Source organism: Scyliorhinus torazame, chromosome 15 (assembly GCF_047496885.1).
Source record: "Scyliorhinus torazame isolate Kashiwa2021f chromosome 15, sScyTor2.1, whole genome shotgun sequence".
NCBI classification, from domain to species: Eukaryota; Metazoa; Chordata; class Chondrichthyes; order Carcharhiniformes; family Scyliorhinidae; genus Scyliorhinus; species Scyliorhinus torazame.
The window spans coordinates 3,807,268-3,823,198 of NC_092721.1; the positions used below are offsets into that span (position 1 = coordinate 3,807,268).

General features: G+C 47.4%; 1 protein-coding gene across 1 annotated transcript in view; it reads right to left on the reverse strand.

Moving 5' to 3' along the window:
• Nucleotides 1-5,197: 5,197 nt before the first annotated feature.
• LOC140391742 (phospholipid-transporting ATPase IH-like) overlaps nucleotides 5,198-15,931 on the reverse strand; it is a 250,203-nt gene continuing 239,469 nt past the window's right edge. The window contains exon 30 of the mRNA XM_072476552.1: nucleotides 5,198-5,867. Coding sequence (XP_072332653.1) covers nucleotides 5,604-5,867 — 264 coding nt within the window. The 3' untranslated portion in view covers nucleotides 5,198-5,603. The remainder of the gene's footprint in view (nucleotides 5,868-15,931) is intronic.

Genomic DNA, 15,931 nt, shown 5'->3' on the forward strand with positions numbered 1-15,931 from the left:
CCGATTAAAACTTGCCCTCCTTCTCGCCACCTCCGCACTCCAATCTTGATATACGCGGATCACCGCGTTCTCCCACCTACTGTTCCGAGTTTTCTTCGCCCATCTGAGGACCATCTCTCTGACATTATATCGGAGAAATCTCACCACTATGGCTCGAGGTATTTCTCCAGTCTCTGTCTTCACCACCAGGCCCTGTATTTCGTCTTCATTTTCAGCGGCCTTTGCCTTCGCGACCCGAAGCTCCTGCTCCTGGGTCTTTTGCTCCTCCTTTAGCCCTTCAATCGCCTGTAATATCGAGGCCAGCAGCTCCTTCTTCATCTCCTTTTTAAGTTCTTCCACACAGCGCCGCAGAAACTCTTGTTGGTCAGGGCCCCATACTAGACGGCCACCTTCCGACGCCATCTTGCTTTGTGCCTGCCTTCCTTGCCGCTGCTCTAGAGGATCCTCCGCAATCCGGCCACTTTCCTCTCCTTGTTCCATCCATGTCCAGGGGGAATTCCCTTCTGGTTTACCGCACAGTGTTTTTAGCCGTTAAAATTGCCGTTGGGGCTCCTATTAAGAGCCCAAAAGTCCGTTCCACCGGGAGCTGCCGAAACGTGCGACTTAGCTAGTCATCGCCGCACCCGGAAGTCCAGTCACAACATTCCTAAGATCACAGTCACAATGTTCCTAAGGTCACAGTCACAATGTTCCTAAGGTCACAGTCCCAATGTTCCCTAAGTCAGTCACAATATTCCTAAGGTCACAGTCACAATGTTCCCGAGGTCACAATCACAGTGTTCCTGAGGTCACAATCACAGTGTTCCTGAGGTCACAGTCACAATGTTCCTGAGGTCACAGTCACAATGTTCCTAAGGTCACAGTCACAATGTTCCCGAGAACACAGTCACAATGTTCCCGAGGTCACGGTCACAATGTTCCTCAGGTCACAGTCACAATGTTCCCGAGGTCACGGTCACAATGTTTCCGAGGTCACAGTCACAATGTTCCCGAGGTCACAGTCACAATGTTCCCGAGGTCACGGTCACAATGTTCCCGAGGTCACGGTCACAATGTTCCCGAGGTCACGGTCACAATGTTCCCGAGGTCACGGTCACAATGTTCCCGAGGTCACGGTCACAATGTTCCTCAGATCACGGTCACAATGTTCCCGAGGTCACAGTCACAATGTTCCCAAGGTCACGGTCACAATGTTCCTAAGGTCACAGTCACAATGGTCCTAAGGTCACAGTCACAATGTTCCCGAGATCACAGTCACAATGTTCCTAAGATCACAGTCACAATGTTCCTAAGATCACAGTCACAATGTTCCCAAGGTCATGGTCACAATGTTCCAGAGGTCACGGTCACAATGTTCCAGAGGTCACGGTCACAATGTTCCCGAGGTCACAGTCACAATGTTCCCAAGGTCACGGTCACAATGTTCCCAAGGTCACGGTCACAATGTTCCTAAGGTCACAGTCACAATGTTCCCGAGGTCACAGTCACAATCTTCCCAAAGTCACAGTCACAATGTTCCTAAGATCACAGTCAATGTTTCTAAGATCACAGTCACAATGTTCCTAAGATCACAGTCACAATGTTCCTAAGATCACAGTCACAATGTTCCCGAGGTCACATTCACAATGTTCCAGAGGTCACAGTCACAATATTCCCGAGGTCACAGTCACAATGTTCCCGAGGTCACAGTCACAATGTTCCCGAGGTCACAGTCACAATGTTTCCGAGGTCACAGTCACAATGTTCCTCAGGTCACAGTCACAATGTTCCCGAGGTCAAGTCACACCTGTTCCCGAGGTCACAGTCACAATGTTCCAGAGGTCACGGTCACAATGTTCCTAAGGTCACAGTCACAATGGTCCTAAGGTCGCAGTCACAATGTTTCCTAGGTCACAGTCACAATGTTCCTAAGATCACAGTCACAATGTTCCCGAGGTCACATTCACAATGTTCCCGAGGTCACAGTCACAATGTTTCCGAGGTCACAGTCACAATGTTCCCGAGGCCACAGTCACAATGTTTCCGAGGTCACAGCCACAATGTTCCCGAGGTCACAGTCACAATGTTCCCGAAGTCACAGCCACAATGTTCCCGAGGTCACAATCACAATGTTCCCGAGGTCACAGCCACAATGTTTCCGAAGTCACAGCCACAATGTTTCCGAGGTCACAGTCACGATGTTCCCGAGGTCACGGTCACAATGTTTCCGAGGTCACGGTCACATTGTTTCCGAGGTCACAGTCACAATGTTTCCGAGGTCACAGTCACAATGTTCCTCAGGTCACAGTCACAATGTTCCCGAGGTCAACTCACACCTGTTCCCGAGGTCACAGTCACAATGTTCCAGAGGTCACGGTCACAATGTTCCTAAGGTCACAGTCACAATGGTCCTAAGGTCGCAGTCACAATGTTTCCTAGGTCACAGTCACAATGTTCCTAAGATCACAGTCACAATGTTCCCGAGGTCACATTCACAATGTTCCCGAGGTCACAGTCACAATGTTTCCGAGGTCACAGCCACAATGTTCCCGAGGTCACAGTCACAATGTTCCCGAAGTCACAGCCACAATGTTCCCGAGGTCACAATCACAATGTTCCCGAGGTCACAGCCACAATGTTTCCGAAGTCACAGCCACAATGTTTCCGAGGTCACAGTCACGATGTTCCCGAGGTCACGGTCACAATGTTTCCGAGGTCACGGTCACATTGTTTCCGAGGTCACAGTCACAATGTTTCCGAGGTCACGGTCACAATGTTCCCGAGGTCACGGTCACATTGTTTCCGAGGTCACGGTCACAATGTTCCCGAGGTCACAGTCACAATGTTTCCGAGGTCACAGTCACAATGTTCCCGAGGTCACGGTCACAATGTTCCCGAGGTCACGGTCACAATGTTCCCGAGGTCACGGTCACAATGTTCCCGAGGTCACGGTCACAATGTTCCCGAGGTCACGGTCACAATGTTCCCGAGGTCAAGTCACTCATGTTCCCGAGGTCAGAGTCACAATGTTCCCGAGGTCACAGTCACAATGTTCCCGAGGTCACAGTCACTCATGTTCCCGAGGTCACGGTCACAATGTTTCCGAGGTCAGAGTCACAATGTTCCCGAGGTCACAGTCACAATGTTCCTAAGGTCACAGTCACAATGTTCCCGAGGTCACAGTCACAATGTTTCCGAGGTCAGTCACAATGTTCCTGAGGTCACAGTCACAATGTTTCCGAGGTCATAGTCACAATCTTCCCAAAGTCACAGTCACAATGTTTCTAAGATCACAGTCACAATGTTCCCGAGGTCAGTCACAATGTTTCCGAGGTCACAGTCACAATGTTCCCGAGGTCACAGTCACAATGTTTCCGAGGTCACAGTCACAATGTTCCTCAGGTCACAGTCACAATGTTCCCGAGGTCAAGTCACACATGTTCCCAAGGTCACAGTCACAATGTTCCCGAGGTCACGGTCACAATGTTCCTAAGGTCACGGTCACAATGTTCCTAAGGTCACTGTCACAATGGTCCTAAGGTCACAGTCACAATGTTCCCGAAGTCACTGTCACAATGTTCCTAAGGTCACAGTCACAATATTCCCGAGGTCACAGTCACAATGTTTCCGAGGTCAGTCACAATGTTCCTGAGGTCACAGTCACAATGTTTCCGAGGTCAGTCACAATGTTCCTGAGGTCACAGTCACAATGTTTCCGAGGTCACAGTCACAATGTTTCTAAGATCACAGTCACAATGTTCCTGAGGTCACAGTCACAATGTTTCCGAGGTCACAGTCACAATGTTTCTAAGATCACAGTCACAATGTTCCCGAGGTCACGGTCACAATGTTTCCGAGGTCACAGTCACAATGTTCCCGAGGTCACAGTCATAATGTTTCCGAGGTCACAGTCACAATGTTCCCGAGGTCACAGTCACAATGTTCCCGAGGTCACAGTCACAATGTTCCCGAGGTCACAGTCACAATGTTCCCGAGGTCACAGTCACAATGTTTCCGAGGTCAGAGTCACAATGTTCCCGAGGTCACAGTCACAATGTTTCCGAGGTCACAGTCACAATGTTCCTCAGGTCACAGTCACAATGTTCCCGAGGTCAAGTCACACATGTTCCCAAGGTCACAGTCACAATGTTCCCGAGGTCACGGTCACAATGTTCCTAAGGTCACGGTCACAATGTTCCTAAGGTCACTGTCACAATGGTCCTAAGGTCACAGTCACAATGTTCCCGAAGTCACTGTCACAATGTTCCTAAGGTCACAGTCACAATATTCCCGAGGTCACAGTCACAATGTTTCCGAGGTCAGTCACAATGTTCCTGAGGTCACAGTCACAATGTTTCCGAGGTCAGTCACAATGTTCCTGAGGTCACAGTCACAATGTTTCCGAGGTCACAGTCACAATGTTTCTAAGATCACAGTCACAATGTTCCCGAGGTCACAGTCATAATGTTTCCGAGGTCACAGTCACAATGTTCCCGAGGTCACAGCCACAATGTTTCCGAGGTCAGAGTCACAATGTTCCCGAGGTCACGGTCACAATGTTCCCGAGGTCACGGTCACAATGTTTCCGAGGTCACGGTCACAATGTTTCCGAGGTCAGAGTCACAATGTTCCCGAGGTCACAGTCACAATGTTCCTAAGGTCACAGTCACAATGTTCCCGAGGTCACAGTCACAATGTTCCCGAGGTCACAGTCACAATGTTCCCGAGGTCAGTCACAATGTTCCTGAGGTCACAGTCACAATGTTTCCGAGGTCACAGCCACAATGTTTCCGAGGTCACAGTCACAATGTTCCCGAGGTCACAGCCACAATGTTTCCGAGGTCATGGTCACAATGTTCCCGAGGTCATGGTCACAATGTTCCCGAGGTCACGGTCACAATGTTCCCGAGGTCACGGTCACAATGTTCCCGAGGTCACGGTCACAATGTTTCCGAGGTCACAGTCACAATGTTTCCGAGGTCAGAGTCACAATGTTCCCGAGGTCAGAGTCACAATGTTCCCGAGGTCACGGTCACAATGTTTCCGAAGTCACAGTCACAATGCTCCTGAGGTCATTCCGTTCAGGCAGGTTAAAATCAGCACAAGGTTTCAGCCTGCGAATATCAGTCGGTGCAGGTGTGAATGAGTTCTAATAGGTGAACAAAGTAAAGTGTATCATTTGAAATATTGTTTACGAACTAGACAGTTTACATAAAAGTCAAATATAGGAAGATTTATTAAAGCAAGAGAGTATAAAGGAACATCAATAGACAACTTGATTGCTGGCAGACTTTATGTTGATGTCACCTTGCTAATAGTTTTATGATCAGTTTGCCAGATGTCACATAGGTTTTAGAATTACTGGATGACAAAGCAACATCACAACAAATACAATAAAGTCATGTAGTATTATCAGCAGCACAGTGCCAGACTGTGCATTATTAACTTACACTTCAGCACATGGGCGACTGCCCAGGCAAAATGCAGCAGAATGCAGGACATCTTATTCCAGTTCTTGAAACGCTGGAGTCAAAAGGATTTCTCAAGTCTTTACTGCAACAGTCTTGCTAAAACAAGAGCGATTAAATTCAGAACCACAGGATTCAAAGGCAATATATTGTAGGTTAGACTGCAGTTTCCAAACCTGATGCAACAAAAAGGTGTCGAGCATTGGAAGTGCAGTGATTACCGGAATAGTCAAACAGTGATGGATAATTACAATAATCATCCTCTGCCCAATATGTCTGCATCACCTTCCTGGAGTTTGGAACAGAGACAGACCTTTGTTGACGGGACCTATAGATGTTATTTGTGTAGGTGGAATTCTGAGGAGGAGCCAGTGGGGTGAATTCTGATACACGGTCCTTCTTGGATTGCCTAAGGATATCCTACAACCAAACAAAAGCAATTATTAGTTTGAGGAACAAAATTAGAACAAATTAACTATTGGGATTTCCGCGATTTACAGTCATAGATTATGTAATTGTGGGTGTTTTGAGAAGTTGTGTTCAGATTGGGGGAAGGGTAGATCATGGAATTGTGAGTGTATTGCAGAAGGGGAGATTGTGGGTCAACTGGGGAACAGGAGGGCTAGTGTAAGTGAAATGCTCCTTGAAGAGCCGAAGACCCGGGGTGGTGGGGGGGGGGGGGGATTTTCCTGGCCTGTTCGCTAACTCTCGCAATAGGGCCATAACAAGATTTGTGCAGGGGAGATCACAGAATGACCGGCGACGTAATCCGGTTCATGCCCTGCGAGGACGTGAACCTGATTCACATGGATTTCCATAATTTTAGCGCCTGGGGTGTGATTCTCCCCAAAGATTTCTAAGTTAATTTGTGACTGTTTTTTCTAGGGGTTTCTCGCCACTATTCAATGACACATAGTCACTTGTTTGGGCCCTGGGGAGTTTCTCACCGGTTGAGCCCACACTTAGAATTATTTTTTTAGCACTGGGGAGCTGAACTCCAACATCAAGCTGCTATTTTGAAAGAGTGCCCTGATCTCTAAGTGAGCTTGTGTGTCCCCACACCCCCACCCATGGGCAATGTCACCCTCCATACACATGGGCACTACCCCACACCCCCCAAGTGAGGACACCCCGCAATGGGGTCCCTGGGGACCCCCTCTTCAAGCCCCCAAGTCCCCTTCCAGCATCCCCTCCCTTCCAGGTCCCCCACCCATCACCCTTCCAACCTCCCAGAGGCCCCTACTTACCTGCCCTGCACACCCCACCCTTCAAAGCCCCCTCCATCCTCACTTCATGGGCATAGCTCCCCTCAGCCCGTGGTCCTTGGCAGTACCACCCAGGCACTCGGGCACCCTTGCACTGCCAGCCTGGCACCCAGACAGTGCTGCTGCTGGCTTGGCAGTGCCATTCAGGCACCTTTGCAGTGCCAGGGTGGCAACTGGGCAGTGCCGAGGTGCCCACGCTCCAGGGGGAGAACCAAAGATCCACCCTGGACTCACCCTGACCACCAGGGGTCTCCAATAGTCCGGGAGATCCTCCGGGTGCCGTTCCGCCTGGTCCATGTTTGTGTGGACGAGCACGGATTGGCGCCCGGCTGCAGCCTCTCTGGAGAGGCCGGAGAATCGAGGGAGATGGGTGGATCACACGCAGGTAGGTCTGAAGTAGGTTTACGACCTACTTCAGCGAGCAGCGTTTGGTCTCGCTCATTTGTGGCAGTGTTCCGACTCCGACGTCTCGCAGGACTTTGGTGAATCTCTTGAGGCGTGGAGGCTGTTGGGAAGCTCGCTGGAGACCTCGCCCGGGATTCTCCGGCCACGTTGTGCTCTCGCTTGAGTGCAACACGGCAAGAGAATCACGCCCCATATCTTTCAGGGAAATCATATACTCCCCCCTCCGTGACTCAGGCCAGTGGGAATCACAATTTATCGAGATGACCATGCCGGGGGTGTGGAATCCAGTGTAGCCCCTGGGTGGTCAGGGACATGGCAGGGCAGCCTCCTGACACCCAGGTAGTGCCAGGGTTAGGGTTGGTATGCTATGGGTGGAGCCTCCAGGGAACCCCATAGGGGGTGTTCTCACTAAGCCCTGAGACCGACGATGCTGGTGGTGGGATTGAAACTTACAAGATACTGCGTGGCCTGGATTGAGTGGACATGGAGAGGATGTTTCAACTTTTAGGAAAAACTAGAAGCAGAGGACACAATCTCAGACTAAAGAATGATCCATTAAAACAGAAATGAGGAGGAATTTCTTCAGCCAAAGGGTGGTGAATCTGTGGAACTCTTTGCCGCAGAAGGCTGTGGAGGCCAAATCACTGAGTGTCTTTAAGACAGAGATCAATAGGTTCTTGATTAATAAGGTGATCAGGGGTTATGGGGCGAAGGCAGGAGAATGGGGATGAGACAAATCAGCCATGATTGAATGGCGGAGCAGACTCGATGGGCCGAGTGGCCTAATTCAGCTCCTATGTCTTATGGTCTTATGGGATGGGGGGGGTGGGGGTGTTACTGAAGCCCAAATGCCAGCCATGGTGGTGGGTTGGGGGTGTCTTGATTTTTACGTTGAGATTGGGGTGTCCTTCCATTTCTGCAGGGCCGGGTTTGGCGGCTTTATGAGGCACCGCCCACCAGTGTTGCAACACAAAACACACTCCACCTTCATTTTGACAAAGTGTCAGAGGATCTGGAGAGAAAACATGGCTCTTTCTCTGGGGTTTTCAGTCAGAACCTGACACTTTGCCAATTTGGGGGAAAATTCTGTCCCTGATCTCTGAAAGCTCCAACAGCTGAGAACACTGATGGTTGCTGTCTCTCCTCCTCCTCATTCTCAATACTTCTTGCTTACCAGTTGGTGGTAAGGGCTGGTCATTATGTTGAAAAAGTTGGAGCGCATCTTGCAACCAATGCAAAAGTGTGTCACAATGCTCCCCTAAGCAGTGCAGACAGAATAATCACTGCTTGAGCACACTAATTCTTTGCTTGATGTCCCTTGTGGCAGCTAGGGTCTCATTGAGGGCCCTTCTGTCTGTGCCTGGGTTCCTGGCATGAGTTGTTAGCTATTTCCAGAGTCTACATACCTATTCGCCCAATAGCAAGGCTGCAACCTGGAGGTCTGGTTTGAATAAAGGTGAAGTGGAGAACTGGTACAGGATGGAAGTTGAGACTATTGCTCTGACAGGGGCAGAGAATTCTCTCTGCCAACAGGGAAGGAAATGTAAGTGTCCCTCCTGGTATAGAGTCTCTGAGACCTCCCGTCCTGGGATATTTGGCTGATGTCACTTGCTGTAGCTTGAAAGCTGTCTCAGCATAAAGGTTAAGGGCCATGATAATCTTGACAAGGTACCTCAGACATTCCTCCTCAGTAAGGTTAGTGTAGAAGAAATGCTCCCTGAAGATAGATTATGAGCTCAGTGCACTTCCCCCTCCCTCTTGCTCTTTGCTATCTTCCCCCAGCAACCAAAAGCCAAACTTTTTCTGAGGCAGTTAACAGCAGACAAGTGAATATTTGAGAGTCAAAAATACACAAAGAAAGGACTCTGAAGCTAATAAGTTAACCAGCAACTTGTTTCACGTGATGTCTTTAACTATTACTGGTGAATGGGCCTTTCTTCTGCTTACTGCCACTTTGCGTTATATAAATTTGGCACATTGTGAGTAAAATGCTGGAATAATGGATCAATAATGGAAAACAGAGAGCAGGAAGAAGTACAGGATCCTAATTTGAAACTAGAGTGGAGATAGAAAATCAGTCATCGTCTTATATACACACAGTTTATAGATTTAAATTACCTGGTATATAAACCCTGTAGATTAAATGTACTTGGTTATATATACCCTAAAGATGGAAAGTGCCCAAATATACACTACTGATCACAAGAACCCTCCATATATCTACTGATTAAATGTGTAGTGTTTACCACTGTATACTTGAATAAGTGTTGTTGCGTATATACTCTCAAATTAAAATGCCGACAACAACTGGCTCATTTCTAAAATTGGTTCCACTTTTTGATTACTGTTGACAAAGATCAATCAAGACAAAACCCCATGAGTCACTAGATGTGCTCAGATGCCAGATGTCAGGGAGAGAGGCAGACAGGAGTGGACCTGTAGGAGATACCAGCTTGAGGAGCGGGTTCCACATCACTTACCTTTGGGGATGGAGGCAGAGAGGAGTGTACCTGCAGGAGAAACACACACAGTGGAGCAGATAAATACAACCCGAGGAGTAACTTACCTTTGGGGAGGAAGGTGGACCTTTGGGAGGAACATTGACTGGAGGGCATTCAGCTGTGTCTGAAGTTTGAAAGAAAAGTGAACAGGGACATCACAGGAAAGTGGCTGGTTGGTTAGTCACAGCTCTTCATGTGTGTGTATGTATATGAAGTGCTGGAAATTAGATAAATGTACATTTTTAAATAACTTTTAAATGCCTACGTTATAAAGAATGACGAAGCACGAGCAGAAGGGAAGTGAGAGGCTGGTGAGTTTACTGTTTAATTTTATTTAAGTGGTGGAGGTTTATTGTATAACTAAGGTTGAAATCGTAAGTGATAGTGAGGAGAGGTATTAATTTTTTTAAAATTCACAGCATAATTAATTAGTTGACTAAAACGCAATATGGAGCTGGGCAGAGGGTGTATTGCAGCTAGAGGCCAAGCTATGGACACTGCAATGTCCATACAGTCGCCTGATCTGTTCCATGGTCAGGGACGGGAGGGTGTGACAGTGATTGAGGCAGGTGTGGCAATCAAGAAAGCTGCAGTGGAGAAGCCGCAATCCTTGTAACTGTGCAATGAGTTTGAGGTTCTTGCAGTTTGTATAGATGAGAGCAGGGGCTGCAAGATAGATGAGCGAACTGACCACGGCAAGGGAAGGAATTATGTGAGAGGACACGTAGTAAATCAAAGGGAAACAATAAGGTAATAGAACAGAGCAGCAATTTACCAGAGTGTGGCAGTAAGAGACGGAGGAACAAACTTCAGAGTGCACCAGAGATTGCAAAACGGTAAAAAGACAGAGTTAAAGGCTCTACATTTGAATGTGAGCAACATTTGTAACAACATAGATTAAATGTTAGGACAGATAGACAAGGCTGGGGCTTCAATACTGAAGAGTATTTAACATTTTGAAAAAACAATAAACTAGAAAAAGGTGGTGGGGTAGCTCTGTTCATTAAGGATCTCGTTATACAGTGAATCGGTTCATGTAGAGATGAGGAATAAGAAAGGAAAGAGGCCACTTGTGGGATTATTTTATAGGCTCCTCGAACAGTAGTTGCTTGTAGGATGGAGTATACAGGAAGAAATGGGACATGTAAGAAAGATATCAAAATAATCATGGATGACTTTACATGTTGATTAATTGAATCAGATTGGCAAAGGTAGCCTGGAAAACAAGTTCATACAGTGTATCTGGGATAATTTCTTAGAGCAGTACATTCTACAGCCAATTCTACAGCAAGCTATTCGACACCTGGTAATGTGCAATGAGGCAGAATTAATCAATGAAGATTGGAGAGTGGCGAATGTTGTGCCCTTGTTTAAGAAGGGCAGCAGGGAAAAGCCTGGGAACTACAGACCGGTGAGCCTAACGTCTGTAGTAGGTAAGTTGCTAGAAGGTATTCTGAGAGACAGGATCTACAAGCATTTAGAGAGGCAAGGACTGATTCGGGGCAGTCAGCATGGCTTTGTGCGTGGAAAATCATGTCTCACAAATTTGATTGAGTTTTTTGAGGGGGTGACCAAGAAGGTAGATGAGGGCAGTGCAGTAGACGTTGTCTTTAGCAAAGCCTTTGACAAGGTACCGCATGGTAGGTTGTTGCAGAAGGTTAAAGCTCACGGGATCCAGGGTGAGGTTGCCAATTGGATTCAAAATTGGCTGGATGACAGAAGACAGAGGGTGGCTGTAGAGGGTTGTTTTTCAAACTGGAGGCCTGTGACCAGTGGTGTGCCTCAGGGATCGGTGCTGGGTCCACTGTTATTTGTGATTTATATTAATGATTTGGATGAGAATTTAGGAGGCATGGTTAGTAAGTTTGCAGATGACACCAAGATTGGTGGCACAGTGGATAGTGAAGAAGGTTATCTAGGATTGCAACGGGATCTTGATCAATTAGGCCAGTGGGCCGACGAATGGCAGATGGAGTTTAATTTAGATAAATGTGAGGTGATGCATTTTGGCAGATCGAATCAGGCCAGGACCTACTCAGTTAATGGTATGGCGTTGGGGAGAGTTATAGAACAAAGAGATCTAGGAGTACAGGTTCATAGCTCCTTGAAGGTGGAGTCGCAGGTGGACAGGGTGGCGAAGAAGGCATTCGGCATGCTTGGTTTCATTGGTCAGAACATTGAATACAGGAGTTGGGACGTCTTGTTGAAGTTGTACAAGACATTGGTACGGCCACACTTGGAATACTGTGTGCAGTTCTGGTCACCCTATTATAGAAAGGATATTATTAAACTAGAAAGAGTGCAGAAAAGATTTACTAGGATGTTGCCGGGACTTGATGGTTTGAGTTATAAGGAGAGGCTGGATAGACTGGGACTTTTTTCCCTGGAGCGTAGGAGGCTTAGGGGTGATCTTATAGAGGTCTATAAAATAATGAGGGGCATAGATAAGGTAGATAGTCAACATCTTTTCCCAAAGGTAGGGGAGTCTAAAACTAGAGGGCATAGGTTTAAGGTGAGAGGGGAGAGATTCAGAAGGGCCCAGAGGGGCAATTTCTTCACTCAGAGGGTAGTGAGTGTCTGGAATGGGCTGCCAGAGGTAGTGGTAGAGGCGGGTATAATTGTGTCTTTTAAAAAGCATTTAGATAGTTACATGTGGAAGATGGGTATAGAGGGTTATGGGCCAAGTGCGGGCAACTGGGACTAGCTTAATGGTAAAAACTGGGCGGCATGGACTGGTTGGGCCGAAGGGCCTGTTTCCATGCTGTAAACCTCTATGATTCTATGATAACCTCAGGATAAAAGAACGCCCAGAATACAGGAATCATAACGTGATAGAATTTCATATTCGGATTGAATGGAAAAGTGTGAGTCCGAGACTGTTGATTTAACCTGAAATGCGGGCAATTATAAAGGTATGAAAGCAGAGCTAACTAAAGTGAACTGGGCAACTAGGTTAAAGATTTTAAGAACTAGCAAAGGATGACTAAAGAAAATTAAAGGTGAAAGGGAGTAATTTAAAATAATCACCATCAGCAGGGAAGATGGTCTGCATCCTAGGGTCTTAAAAGAAGTGTCCACAGAAACAGTAAAGGCCATTGGTTATCACTTTCAAAATTCTAGAAGGGTAAGAGCAGATTGGAAAATAGCAAAAGATGCTAGATGAGGGAAAGATGTTGTATACATGGAATTCAGTAAAGCCTTTGACAAGATACCTCATGGTAGACTGGTACAGAAGGTGAAGTCACATGGGATCAGAGGAGAGCTGGCAAGTTGGATACAGAACTGGTTTGGGCACAGAAGACAGAGGGTAGCAGTAGAAGGGTTCTTTTCTGAATAGAAGACCGTGACTCGTGGCATTCCACAGGGATCAGTTCTGGGACCTTTTGGTGTTCGTAATGTACACAAATGATTTGGAAGAAAATGTAGCTGATCTGATTAATAAGTTCACAGACGGCACAAAAATTGGTGAGAGTTGCGGATTGTGAAGAGGATTGTCAGAGGATACAGCAAGATATAAACTGGTTGGAGTCTTGGGCGGAGAAGTGGCAGATGGAGTTTAATCCGGACAAGTGTGAGGTAATGCACTTTGGAAGGTCCAATGCATGTAGGAATTACACAGTAAATGGTAGAACTCTTGCGAGTACTGACAGGCAGAGAGATCTGGGTGTGCATATCCACTGATCACTGAAAGTGACAACGCATGTGGATAAGGTGGTCAAGAAGGCATTCAGCATGCTGGCCTTCATCGGTCAGGGCATTGAATATAAAAATTGGCAAGTCATGTTGCAGCTGTACAGGACCTTAGTTAGGCCTCATTTTGGAATATTGTGTACAATTCTGGCCGCCACACAAGGAGGATGTGAATGCTTTGGAGAGGGTACAGAAGCAGGTTACTAGGATGTTGCCTGGTATGGAGGGCATTAGCTGTAAGAGGTTGGATAAACTCGGTCTGTTCTCACTGGAACAACAGAGGTTGAGAGACGACCTGATAGAGGTCTACAAGATTATGAGTGGCATGGACAGAGTGGATAGTCAGATGCTCTTTCCTAGGGTAGGAGAGTCAAGTACTAGGGGATACAGGTTTAAAGTGCGTGGGGAAAAATTTAGAACAGATGTGCGAGGCAAGTCTTTTTACACAGAGGGTTGTAAATACATGGAACGCATTGCCGAGGGAGGTGGTGGGAGCAGGTACGATTGCGGCATTTAAGGGGCATCTGGACAAATATATGAATAGGTGGGAATGGAAGGATAAGGATTCGATAAGCGCATACAGTTTTAGTTTAGGCAGGTACCATAGTCGGCGCAGGCTTGGAGGGCCGAATGGCCTGTTCCTGTGCTGTATTACTCTTTGTTATACCTTTATTCAAGAAAGGAAGGAAACAGGAAACAGGAAAGTGTAGGCTGGTTAGCTTAGAGCTCAAAGCTTTTGTTTGCTCCACTTGTTCTATGTAGGACATTCGGGACCACCATCTGTGCAGGAAGTGTCTCCAGCTACAGCTCCTGGATGCCCGGGTTTCGGAGATGGAGAAGAGGCCGGGAACACTGTGGAGCATCCACGAGGTGCAGATTGCCATGGATAGCACGTATAGAGGGATGGTCACACCGCAGGCTCAGGCTCCACAGGCAGGAAAGGAATGGATGACTACCAGAAAGAGCTAAGCAGGCAGTGCAGGAATCTCCTGTGACCATTCACTACAAAACTGATATACCACTTTGGATACCGTTGAGGGGAATGACCTCTCAGGAGAAAGCAGCAACAGCCAAATTTGTTGCACCACGGTTGGTTCTGCTGCAGAGGGAGAAATAAAAGAGCGGGAATACAATAGTTATAGGGGATTCTATTGTAAGGGTGATCGATTGGCATTTCTGTGGCTGCAACTGAGACTCCAGAATGGTATGTTGCCTCCCTGTTGCTAGGGTCAAGGATGTCTCGGAGCGGTTATGGGACATTCTGAAGGGGGAGGGTGAACAGCCAGTGGTCGTGGTACACGTTGGTACCAACAATGCAGGTAAAAAAAAGGGAAGAGGTCCCAACAGAAGAATACAGGGAGTTAAGAAGAAAGTTGAGAAATTGGACCTCAAAGGCAGTGATTTCAGGATTACTACCATTGCCAAGTGCCAGTCAGAGTAGAAATAACAGGATATATCGAATGACTACGTGGTTGAAGAGGTGTAAGGGGGAGGGTTTCAGATTCCTGGGGCATTGGGGATGGTTCTAGGGGAGGCGGGATCGGTATAAACTTGACGGGTTACACCTGGACAGGACTGGGACTAATGTCCTGGAAGGGGGGTGGAGGGGGTGAGAGAGGAGAGAAGGGGGGTCTACTTGCGAGAGCAGTTGGGGAGGGTTTAACCAAATATGGCAGGGGGATGGAATCTATGTAAGGAATCAGATCAGGGAGAATCAAGAACAAGAGAAAAAGACAACATGGAGAATAAGAAAAGTAATAGGCAGAGAAATCAAGGACCTGTATCAGATAATAACACTGTAAAAAATAGTAGGAAGGGACAAGGAACGTTAAAAGGACTAGCCTTAAGGTTTTGTACCTGAATGCATGCAGCATTTGAAATAAAATGGATGAATTAGTTGCACAGATAGATGTAAAGGGTATGATATCGTTGGGATTACGGAGACGTGGCTCCAAGGTGACCAAGGATGGGAACTAAACATTGAGGCTATTCAGTTTTTAGGTAGGACAGACAGAAAGGAAAAGGTGGTGGAGTTGCATTGTTGATTAAAGAAGATATTGATGGACTTCCGGGTGCGGCGATGACCAGCTGAGTCGCACGTTTCGGCAGCTCCCGGTGAAACGGACTTTTGGGCTCTTGATAGGAGCCCCAACGGCAATTTTGACGGCTAAAAACACTGTGCGGTAAACCAGAAGGGAATCCCCCCTGGATACGGATGAAAAAAGGAGGAGAAAGTGGCCGGATTGCAGTGGATCCTTTAGAACAGCGGCAAGGAAGGCAAGCAAAAACCAAGATGGCGTCGGAAGGTGGCAGTTTAACATGGGGCCCTGAACAACAAGAGTTCTTGAAATGCTGTGTGTAAGAGCTCAAAAAGGAAATGAAGAAAGAGCTGTTGGCCCCGATACTACAGGCGATCGAAGGGCTAAAGGAGGAACAAAAGACCCAGGAGCGGGAGCTTCGGGTCGTTAAGGCAAAGGCAGCCGAGAATGAGGACGACATACAGGGCCTGGTGGTGAAGACGGAGACGCATGAGGCACATCAGAAACGATGTGTGGAAAGGTTGGAGGCACTGGAGAACAACGCAAGGAGGAACAACCTGAGGATTCTTGGTCTTCCTGAAGGT